Source organism: Nanorana parkeri, unplaced genomic scaffold (assembly GCF_000935625.1).
Source record: "Nanorana parkeri isolate BGI_ZX_2015 unplaced genomic scaffold, ASM93562v1 scaffold295, whole genome shotgun sequence".
NCBI lineage: Eukaryota > Metazoa > Chordata > Amphibia > Anura > Dicroglossidae > Nanorana > Nanorana parkeri.
The window spans coordinates 836,464-848,074 of record NW_017306563.1 but is presented as its reverse complement, the minus strand read 5'-3'; the positions used below and the strand labels follow the sequence as shown (position 1 = coordinate 848,074).

At 48.9% G+C, this 11,611-nt stretch overlaps 1 protein-coding gene across 2 annotated transcripts; it reads left to right on the top strand.

The window, feature by feature from the left end:
* Nucleotides 1-1,887: 1,887 nt before the first annotated feature.
* On the top strand, nucleotides 1,888-5,411 carry BLCAP (bladder cancer associated protein). 2 transcript variants are annotated; one of them, XM_018557693.1, is made up of 2 exons: nucleotides 1,888-1,975; nucleotides 5,018-5,411. In XM_018557693.1, exon 2 carries the CDS (start codon nucleotides 5,081-5,083, stop codon nucleotides 5,342-5,344), a length of 264 nt encoding a protein of 87 aa, XP_018413195.1. In that variant the 5' UTR covers nucleotides 1,888-1,975; nucleotides 5,018-5,080; the 3' UTR covers nucleotides 5,345-5,411. The 2 variants fall into 2 exon arrangements, with proteins under 2 accessions (XP_018413195.1, XP_018413196.1); XM_018557694.1 differs by having other exon boundaries at nucleotides 1,898-1,982.
* The last annotated feature ends 6,200 nt before the right edge of the window (nucleotides 5,412-11,611 follow it).

The window sequence follows — 11,611 nt, the reverse complement described above, 5'->3', positions numbered from 1 at the left end:
TACATCCGGCATAGTACTGTGCAGAGTCCATACATAAAGAACAAGAACAGATACTGAGAATTACACCCAGAATAGTACTGTGCAGAGTCCATACATATAGAATAAGAACAGAGAACAGATACTGAGAATTACACCCGGCATACAGGATAAAAGAAGTAGTATTGTGCAGAGTCCATACATATAGACAACATATAGATAAACATATATGTTGGAGAACATTAGCAAAAATAAGGCATCCTCTTCACATCGTTAGTCACTTCTTCATAGTCCTCAGTCCCCTCCCCCATCACATCACACCGTCTGTATGGCCAATTTAAGAAGCATCACGTCAGCCTTCAGAACCGTCCAATAGATGTAAAATACCTGACTCCCGCTGCAGGGCAGCATGGCAGAGCAGAGAGCGGAACCAGAGGGGGGCAGAGCAGGTCTCTATGGAGTCTGGATAGAGGAGAACCTCTGTGACTTGTCTTTCTCCAGGCCGAGCCTTTCACTGGGCCCTGGTTGCTAGGGTGCTGGCAGGCACCAGTGTCTTAGCAACCAACAATGAAGGAGGGGGGGGGGGGCTTGCAGAGGGGGGAGATACAGGGAAAAGACAGGCAGCAGTCCCTGCTGACCCCCACCATATCCCAATGTGTGTAGCCAAAGAGTACACAGTGGGCCCCATTGCTCCTTGGGGCCCGTATGCACCACGTTTAAAGAAATATGCTGAGGTGTTGCTAAGACTGCAATCTCCAAACTGGCTTCCTCCCCATGTGACTCCAGAGCTCAACCTTGGTACACTTCTCTCAGGCCACCCCTGTTCCAAGGTCACCAGACCAGACCTCACCCGCTAGAGCGGCCTAGTGTGGCAAAAATATATTTAGGGGCCGGTGTTGATGGGATTTTGTTTGCTTCAAGTGGGTTTTACATTTCTATACCAGTCTATAGGAATGGAGGTCAACAGCAGGTCACATGGATGATGTCTGCTAAGGGCCACATATCATATTTAATGCTTTAGAATAGACTGAAGTCTTCATAGGGGAAATGTTGTTCTATGGAAGTGTGTGCAGACAGACGTCATGATGTAGGAGACAGTCAGAGGCTGGGGACATGTTACATGCACTACTATTAATGGCCCCTTTACAAATCAATGCGCCAACTGCTGATTGCTGGGGCCCTCGGACCGCACTTCTAGCACCCTGGTGCGCAAGGCTGTACAGTGCTACCCTTTGCTTCTCCTCTGGCAGCTACACAAAGGGTAGGAAGGTGAGGGGTGCAGCAGCAGAGACAGTAATGAAACACCTCAGAACAGGAGATGGGCAAGGACAGGAGGGGGCTTTTCTAGGGAATGGACTCTTCTGAAGCTGTCATTTTTTTTTTTTTGAGAAGCACATTGCAAATGAATAAAATAATTTATAGAAATAAAAAACACTGCAAGTAAGCATTTAATATCCTTCTTAAACTGTTGACTGGGGGAATTTATCAAAACTGGAGCAAACAGAATCTGGCGCATTTGCCCATGACGACCAATCAGCATCTGTCTTCAGTTTGCTCAGGTAAGATTTGAAAATGAGAGAAAGATGCTGATTGGCTGCAGTGCAAATCTATATTTTTTTATAGAAAAAAAAATCTAAATCCTTGTATTGCAACTGCAATGCCAAAGGCCAGAGGTGGCCAACTCCAGCTTTGCGGAAACTGTGAAACTACACATCCCATGATGCTTGCACCTCTGGGAGTCATGCCTGTGGCTGTCAGAGACTTGCCATGCGTCATGGGGCTTGTAGTTCCATAACAGCTGGAGTGATGAGGTTACCTAGGCTGCCTCTGTCACAGGTCACTACATTCTATGCATTACCCCTAAACAGCCGCCAGAGGGCGCAGAGGTCCAGTTGTAAAGAGGGCGGGGCTGTCGGTGACGTCACGCTGGACGCAGGAAGGGCCCAGTACGTGGAAGTGGAGTGCTGGGAGCACCGGGGAAGCCGCGGCCTGGAGTGTGGTGTGTGGCGAGGAGCGGGTGAGGCGCAGCGTATGTGGACGCGGCTGGGGGAGGGGGCACGGTGCTGGCTGTTAGTGGCAGAGGGTGTCCATTGATAATGGAGGGGGGGAGGGGTGACAGACTGGAGTGACCCCGGTGACGTCTGCTGGCATTGGCACTGTGTGTAGAGAATGGCAGCACAATATGCTGGGATTTGTAGTGCCACAGAGGCAGAATGGGCTCAGTGTGCCCTGTGCTGACCAGGCATGGCTCCTATACACTGATAGGGGAAAGGGGGGAGTTTCTTAAAGGAACCCTGTGCTGTAATGGGGGCTGCCATTGTTCACCTCCTTCTAAAGAACACTCGTTGCCTGGCACTCAGAGTCCTCCTCAGACTTTGCTGTATCTGGGTTGTGGCCCCAGAACAGGCATGCAGCATGTGAAGTCACAACGCCTTTCCTGTATACTTGTTGTGAGTCAGCGAATCCACATTGATTGTTGGATCCCTGAGACAGCCAGGCAGCCGGCATTTCAGAAGAAGAAGGGTAGCCATGGTGGCGCCATGATTTCCATCACCACAGAGCAGGACTTCCTTATTGCTGAACTCCAGTCATGACTTTCATACAGTGCTCCCCTCCCCCTTGGTAACTACAGAGGTACGTCGGGTTAGGCAACCGCAGCTGTGGTGGCACTACAAGTCCCATGAGGCATTGCAGGACTCTGACAGCCACAGACATGACTCCCAGAGGTACAAGCATCATGGGTTGTGTAGTTCCACCATGGCTGGGGTGCTGAGCTTGCCTACCCCTGAGGTAGAGGAGTGATAATACTTCCCTGCAGCACGCTCCCTCCATCTGCGCAAAGCCTTTTCTCTAATGCCAGTGGCTGCATGCTGATCACATGCTGTACAGGACCAATAGGCCCCCTTGCATTGTACGTGAGAACAGCGAGGGCCCGCCCACAACCCAGAGCACCGGAGAGAAGAGGAGCGGGGTGCACCACTGCACGGGCAGCTGTGTCATTCCCGGAGTTCAGCTTTAAACATTATTTCCTTTTTTGTAGCCAAGTTGTGATAACAGCGACTTTATATTTCTTCAGGTTCCCAATCGCAGAATATCACCGAAAATATTTACAACTTGAAGCTTAACTTTTTTATGTGCTGACAAATCTAATAAAAATGTAGCTGAGCTCTCCCTCTGTACAGGAGAGGGCTGGGGAGTTCATGTTTACCATCTATACCCCGTCTGTCCTGTGCTGGCAGATCTCATTATCACTAATGTGCACACTGTGTGTCCTAACAAAGGGTTAAAGGTCTCAAGGCTTGGGTGGTGCATTGTGTGTTGGGTAGGGATGCACCGATACCCATTCTTTTGGTATTTAGTACTGATACCGGAAGTCCCATTAAGGACGCCTGGTAACGAAGGAGCATGGAGCCGGCTTCCTGGCCAATCAGGTGTGTAATGACTGACTGCCCGGCTTCCTGATTGGTTGGGTTGCCAATCAGGAAGCCGGGTGGCAAGTCATTACCCGCCCCCGGCTTCCTGACTAGCCCGACTTCCTGACTAACGATGCACCAATACAGATATTCAGTATTTGGCCGAGTGCTAGTACTTATCAGGAAGCCCGCCAGTGACATTACATGCCACCCGCCTCCCTGATTGGTCGGGAAGCTGTCTAAATCCTCTTTTGTAACCAGGTGACAAGGAAGCATGGAGCTGACTTTCTGGCCAATCAGGAAGCGGGCGGAGGGTCATTACACGCCGTCTGCTTCTTGATTGGCTGGGATTCCTGCTCCATGCTCCCTTGTCACCAGGTGACGAGGGAGCATGGAGCCGGCTTTCTGGCCAATCAGGAAGCCGGGGGGGACTGATAATGACTTGCCTCCAGGGGCGAGTCGTTACATGCACCCTTTCTTCCTGATTGGCCGGGAAGCCAGCTCCCTGGTGACGAGGGAGCATGGAGCCGGCTTTCTGGCCAATCAGGAAGCTGGGTGGTAAGTCATTACCCGCCCCCCGGCTTCCTGACTAGCCCGACTTCCTGACTAGGGATGCACCGATACTGATACTATTATCAGTGCCGATACCTTACCGAGTATTTGGACGAGTACTCGTATTTATCAGGAAGCCCAGCAGTGACATTACATGCCGCCCCGCTTCCTGATTGGCCAGGAAGTTGTCTCCATTCTCCTTCGTAACCAGGTAACAAGGGGGCATGGAGCCATCTTTCTGGCCAATCAGGAAGCCGGGCCGCGTGTAATGACCGGTATTATACAGCTTGCGACATGAAAGGTGTTTTGTCCTGCAACAAAAGTCTCAACACAAGAAACTCCAAAATGAGTGCGGGCTTAATGAATAATTTAAGAAGCTTTAGCTGAGCTCAGAAGCCAAAGCTTTTTTATTATTATTATGGTGTGCATTGGCCAGAACCCCTCTACCTTCCCAGGTTTGTTCAGACATCATGCATGACACTCCATTAAGATGAAGGGGTGACCATTGGATTGGATGGTGGGGGTGCCATGTCCTGGGTAGCCCTGCATGACATAGCTGAGGGATGTGTCTGTTCTCTACTAAGATGAAGGGGTGACCATTGGATTGAATGGTGGGGGGGCTGGGGTCCCATGTCCTGGGTAGCCCTGTATGACATGGGTGGGGGATGTGTCTGTTCTCTACTAAGATGAAGGGGTGACCATTGGATTGGATGGTGGGGGACGGGGGTGCCTCCTACAAATCCTGCACCCTGAATAAAGACATTATAGCAATTTGTGGCTCATAACGCTCACTGGTAGCAGTGTGTCCGTCCAGTTCTCATTGTTTATAATAAAGGAAATATGGGGGAACTCCAGAACTGGAACATTTATTACTTGTTTATAAATATATAATAATATTGATACTTGTTTGCTGCGTGAAATGTTATGAGTACTTGTGTACAAACGATCCCGCTCATGTTGATACATAATGTTTCTATTTCTATGTTTCCCTTGTAACGTTGACTGGGTGTGAAAAGTTTTGTCCAATGATAAGCCTTGCCCTAACATTTGGATGACATTCTGCTTTCTGTCCCCAGGCTGCGAGCGCGGATCAGATCAAGCAATCGCAGGCAAGGCGTGACCTACATACAAACGCCACCATGTACTGTTTACAGTGGCTGCTTCCCGTCCTCCTGATTCCGAAGCCACTGAACCCAGCGCTTTGGTTCAGTCACTCGGTGTTTATGGGCTTCTACCTACTGAGCTTCTTACTGGAGAGGAAACCGTGCACCATCTGCGCCTTGGTCTTCCTGGGTGCCCTCTTCCTTATCTGCTACAGCTGCTGGGGCAACTGCTTCTTGTATCACTGTAGCGGCAGCCAGCTACCAGACTCTGCCAATGACCCTGCCGTGGTTGGCACCTAGGGGGAGTACACCGCGCCCCCGCTCCATGGATTGCTGCTTTTTTTGCCAAGGACGTGTCGCAGCTCGCACAAGTTTGCTCCTTACGGATGAAACCGGTATGACAGGGACACCGTGATTATTTAAGAAGACAGTACGGTGCAATGGATACCCTCTTTCCCTGATACCATGCAGCTACAAAATGGGCATAGACATTGCATTGCCATCCCCTGGCCTTGTGGTGCTTGGGGGGGGCTTTTATTTGTATTTGGGGGACTTTGCCTCCTCCACCTTTTGGGTTTTCTTTAAAACCATGCCTCCATATTCTGTCTGTTCCCTCTTCCCCATGGCTACCAGGCACCTTCTTCTGCCACCCCTAAGACTAAGTCAGTAGTTGTGCTGATCCTCAGATCTTTGGTATTTCATGAGGAAGATGATTTGCTAATTGGATCTTTTTTCGCGAGAAGGAGAAGGCGAGCGGCGGCGATGTCACAATCAAGTGAACCTGTTGGCTACAAACAAGAGACGCCATTTGTGGTCTTATCTGATATTCAGCCGGTCGCTGCACTTACAGCTAATTACATTGCTTCGGCAGATCGGTTCAGACCACAGTGGTCGCTCTTGCCGCTAATCGGCATCGATCCAAGCGCTTTTTTTACTGCCAAGAAGATATATCGGATTTTAACGGCTCAATGTCAAGGTCTCCTGCTGTTGGATCTCTCGTCGTACTTTGTGGAAGGGAGGTGTAGTCAAACAGACTGGAACGTTCCCTGCCTCTGTTTCCACAGATTTTATCCTTTGTGTTTGGAAGAAACCAATAAAGCTTTATCATTAGATTTGGGAAATATGCAGTTTATTGGCAAAGTATATAAACCCAAAATCACATGAGCTTCAACTTGTCAATGTCATTTTTAAAGATGTTTTCAGTAGGGACGCACCAATACCGGTTTTTCAGTATCGAGAACGAGTGCCGATATTTTCTTCGGTACTCGCCGATACCAAATACCAATACTGGAAGTCCTGTTAAGGAAGCCAGGATGGCATGTAATGACTCGCCACCCGACTTCCTGATTAGCTGGGAAGCTGTCTCTATTCGCCCTCGTCACCAGGTGACGAGGAAGCATGGAGCTGGCTTTCTGGCCAATCAGGAAGCCGGAGGGGGGCAAATCATTACCCACCACCCAGCTGACTGGCGAGGAAGCCAGCTCAATGCTCCCTGGTGACGAGGGAGCATGGAGCCGGCTTCCCGGCCAATCAGGAAGCCAGGCAGCGTGTAATGACTCTCTGCCCGGCTTCCTGATACCGGAAGATCCCAGTATCGGGAGCTTCCTGTTATAGGGTGACAACTCTCTGTCCGTGTCTTCAAATTGTGCTCCTGCATTATCACCCTGTTACATGCTCTCCTAACAAAAACTCACTATCATAGCAGTCCCCATGTGCAAAATACTAACGCGTTTCACCACTCAGGCTTCATCATAGAGATCCTTTATCTCCGATTTAAGCCTGGGTGGTGAAACGCATTAGTTGGACACCAGCCCGCACCCTACAATCGCTTATTATAGTCTATGGACAGTTGTGAACAAGCCTTTAGTTGGCAAATCTCTACCAAATGTATGACGTTAAAGCGGACCTTTACTCATATCTTTAAAGTGACCCCTAGAAATTTTAAGTAATGACAATCTACACACACATACTTCTAGATAATTGCCGGCTTTGTATTCTTTGCATAACTTATTTCTCTTTTCCTCCCCAGTCTTCTGACAGTGGCCATGTTTACTAAGGGCAGATTATTAGCTCTGCTTTTACTTCCTGGATTACTGGTACATGTGACCATGCCCATCATCTCAGGGGAGGAAATGCCTTTCCCTGAGATCTCATGAGATTTCCCAGCAATGCTCTACTGATGGAACCTTCCCAGGATGCAATGCTTGGGCAAGTTACATCATTTGTGCTAAAAAAAGGACCAGGAGGTGGGAAAAAGAATATGGAAATAAAAATGTTTGTTTAGCTAATGAATGTAAGATGATTTCATACCAAAAGGGGGTGAAGGTCATCTTCCATGAGGGATCCTTTCGCTTCAAGTGTCGCACCAACAGTGAACGTCTTTTATTTCCTTCCTGTTCTTCTGTTACATATACCATTGGAGGGGTTTTGTTATTTCTGTGCAACAAAATACCTGTCCATCTCAAGGTGTGTAATTAGTACCCCTAGTTCTTATTCTGGAGCACGGATCAATTAGTCCCCAGGTTACGGAGATGAAGACATTGGGAGGGATTCAGCAGTTTAGCTAAGGGCAGCTGGGCAGGGCTGACACCATTCCGTGTGCTGCAAGCCCCAAAAAGAGGAAGTAAAGTAATATATATTTTTTGTATTTCTTTTTTTAACTTTATTGCTATCACATAAGGGGCTCACAAGTTTTAGCACTTTAGCGGTGACAGATCCTCTTTAAGGCGACATTAGGGGTCTATTAGACCCCTAATGTCACTTTTGCAGCCCATTGAAGATGCTCAAGCACAGATCTTGCTATATCAGCTTCTCCTCCGGCCTCTCTGGCTGCGGAATGACAGCTCAGGAACTGGAAATGATTATATCATCGTTAGTTCCGGGTTCATTCAGCGGGGAGGCGATGAATGTATGTTCGCTGGTCTCTTGCAACACCTGAGATGCCAGTCCTGCACCTGCAGGAGGGTAGTGGTGCCCCGGAAATGTGGTGGGAGGGGGGGTTGGGCACATGTTTGCCAGCCTGTGGAAGTGATCTGCTGTAAAGCTGCCCAAATCACTTCCAGTGTAAACTAGACAGTCGGCATATGTCGCTGAGAACAAGGGACAAGGTGCACGCATCGCAGGGAGGGACTGCATATCTTTTTTCTATTTGCCTTTACATACACTTTCGTTTTTTTGGGTGCAGTCAGCTGATTAGCTGGACTAGGCTGATAATCTCTTGTTCCAGTCACACAGCACGCCATGTCTCCCCTATCTGATGTCCTTTGCTATCATGTCATCATCACATGGCACTGAACTGCAACCACAAAGCAGTGCCAAACCCCAAGCAGAGACAATGACTAGAACACGCCACATACAAACCACGCTCGTGTCTTATCTTCAGAAAAGTCCAATGGGTCATTCACCTTCAAGCCACAAATAAACGTCGGTTTGCAGTCATCACACACGGCCGGCCAAAGTACAATCTTTAAAAATGCAGTAAAGGGCAAGAAGCCAGAGAATGTGAAGCTGGGACTGATCAAGAAGAAATCTGAGCGATTCCTCCAAACACGCACCAATCTCCTGCTCTGCCCTTTGTAGAATAATGGAGCAAACACTCAATTTTCCATCATGTCCCTTAGACAAAAGTCAATCCAACGATTAAGCTGTCAAGGAGATAAGGCCGCCCACAAATCGAATGTCACCCCATTACTGCTACATTGACCAAAATTCCATCCGTGTGTACCCAGCTTAACGGTACGCTTTAGAATTATGGGAAGGAAGCACAATACCCGAGACAAGCACATAGAGAGTTTCTAAAGCCATGCGGATGGCGCCGACGAGTATAGGAATTTCCCATCTTTTAGGGCAGTGGTTCTCAACCTGTGTAACCTCAGGACCCACATTTGTACTTGGTCATTAAGTCGCGACCCAAATCGCACTGCGATGGAACGCACAGGGTTGCGGTACCGCATGTTGCGATGCGGGCGATCAAACTGTTGGTAGGAGGTGTGTTTGGGATGCCATTCAAAAGATCCACCCAGTCTCCATACCTTACAAGAGCTGGAGTTGATCCTCAGCTTGGGGTCCAGTGTGGACTGCTGTGCTCTGATTGAGCTCCATCCCTATGTGTGCCCTGTAGAGGTGCCGGGAACCAGAATTTGACATTGCTCCGGTCCAGGCACCTCTACAGGATAAGCAAGGGAGTTGTACGTATGGATGGTGCTCCCTCACGGCCATAGCCCCATGCCACCTCAAGCAGACACTCGGCACCGGGCAGCATATTTTAAATGGCTGCTTGGCAAGAGAACTGACAGGAGGAGCTGAGGAGCCTCTCACCTAGCACAGTGGAAGGCACACCGCGACACACTGAACACGCGACCCACCAGCTGAGAACCAAGGTTTTAGGGCCAAACGCTGTTCCAACTATTCACTTCAGGCTTGTATGGCTGATTTCAGCCAAACTTCGGCTGCACTTCGGTCTGAGCATGTTCGGCTGAGCCGAAGTGTAGAAGGAGTTTGACTCAGCTGATCCAACATCTGGGTCGGCTGAGCCGAAGCTCCGGCAGCTCACTCATTCTATTCTCATAGGGGCCGAACGGCAGGGAGTGAATAGCCAAATTCTGCCGAGCGGCATTTGGCTCGGCTATTCTGCTCAGTACCTCCGTGGTACCAAGCGGAATAGGAACTCAATAAAAAAAAGTAGAAGAAAAGGTTCAAAAACGTAAATAAATAATAAATGTAAAAAAATAAAGATTTTTTAAAAGAAAGAAATAATTTAAAGAAACAATTTTGCGGAATATAGCAGTGATTACCTGCTAGAGCCTTCTAGCAGGTCCCAGCCAATGAATAACAACTGGGCGGCGCCGGCCGTGACATCATGGCCGGCTCCGCCCAGTTGTCATTGTTTAATGACAGTTCAACCACCATGTGGTGCTTTAAAAAGTGGGAGGGGCTTAAAATTTGGTTTTGGAGTCTTCAGAATGGTCATACTTGCCAGCTGTCACGATTTGCTGGGACAGTCCCGCTGTTTAGCTTATTTTCCTGACATGCCTGTGCCCCTGTGTGCAGTACATTACCTTCTGCACAGTACAGATCTGTGTGTACCGATCCCTGCACAGTACAGATCTGTGTGTACCGATCCCTGCACAGTACAGATCTGTGTGTACCGATCCCTGCACAGTACAGATCTGTGTGTACCGATCCCTGCACAGTACAGATCTGTGTGTACCGATCCCTGCCCAGCACAGATGTGTGATCTGTGTGTACCGATCCCTGCACAGTACAGATCTGTGTGTACCGATCCCTGCACAGTACAGATCTGTGTGTACCGATCCCTGCACAGTACAGATCTGTGTGTACCGATCCCTGCACAGTACAGATCTGTGTGTACCGATCCCTGCACAGTACAGATCTGTGTGTACCGATCCCTGCACAGTACAGATCTGTGTGTACCGATCCCTGCACAGTACAGATCTGTGTGTACCGATCCCTGCACAGTACAGATCTGTGTGTACCGATCCCTGCACAGTACAGATCTGTGTGTACCGATCCCTGCACAGTACAGATCTGTGTGTACCGATCCCTGCACAGTACAGATCTGTGTGTACCGATCCCTGCACAGTACAGATCTGTGTGTACCGATCCCTGCACAGTCATACTGTTGGTGCACACAGGCGGTAACAGTGGGTATTCCCCTCTGATTATACCGGCGCTGCGGATAGGAACACACCAGCACACGGATGGTCTCCCACTACCAACAAAGTGTGAGCCACAGCATTTCTAGACAATGCTGACACTTCTTCCACCCACTGACATGTACAAGTCAGGGTAGGACACTGCTTAGAGGGGCCCTAGTCCTCTGTAAAGAACAGTCCGCTCCATATGCAAACAATAAAGACCCCGATATGACCACCTGACCTCTGTACTCCGAGTTACTTACTGCTGAACTTTGCACTCTGTTACTCCTGACTTCTGTACTCTTGAGTTACTTACTACTCACAACTCCACTCTGCGTTAATTACTGACATCTGCACCCTGTGCATTACTCACTCCTGATCTCTGAACTCAGTGTTACCTTCTCCTGACCTCTGCACTTTGTGTTTTACTCACACCTGACCTCTGAACTTAAGTGTTGCTTATTCCTGACCTCTGCACTCAACTCATTAATCCTGACCTCTGCAATCTGTGCATTACTTACTACTGACCCCTGCATGGTATTTACTCCTGCACTCTGTGTTACTTAATACTGACCTCTGCATTCTGTGCAATACATGCTACTGACCTCTGCACTGTTTGAATCACTCCTGACCCTTGCACTCTGCGTGTTACTCACTCCTGACCCCAGCACTCTGCGGGTTACTCACTCCTGAACTCTGCATTACAAACTCATGGAAGAAGCAGACGGGGAGCGGAGCAAGATTGGGCATGGCTGACGAGTGATGGAGATCTAACAAGCTCTATTAAACAGGATTTTTGCTACCTGTAAAAGCCTTCGCCCCATCAGCAGCCACAACAGGTCTAGCATCACTCAGCAGAATGGTCAGATGATGTTTCCTATATATTTTATGCCAAATGTGTTTGCAGTGT

Coding starts and splice junctions, on each gene's coding strand:
- BLCAP (XM_018557693.1), top strand. CDS start 5,081: ATGTACTGTTTACAGTGGCTGCTTCCCGTCCTCCTGATTCCGAAGCCA.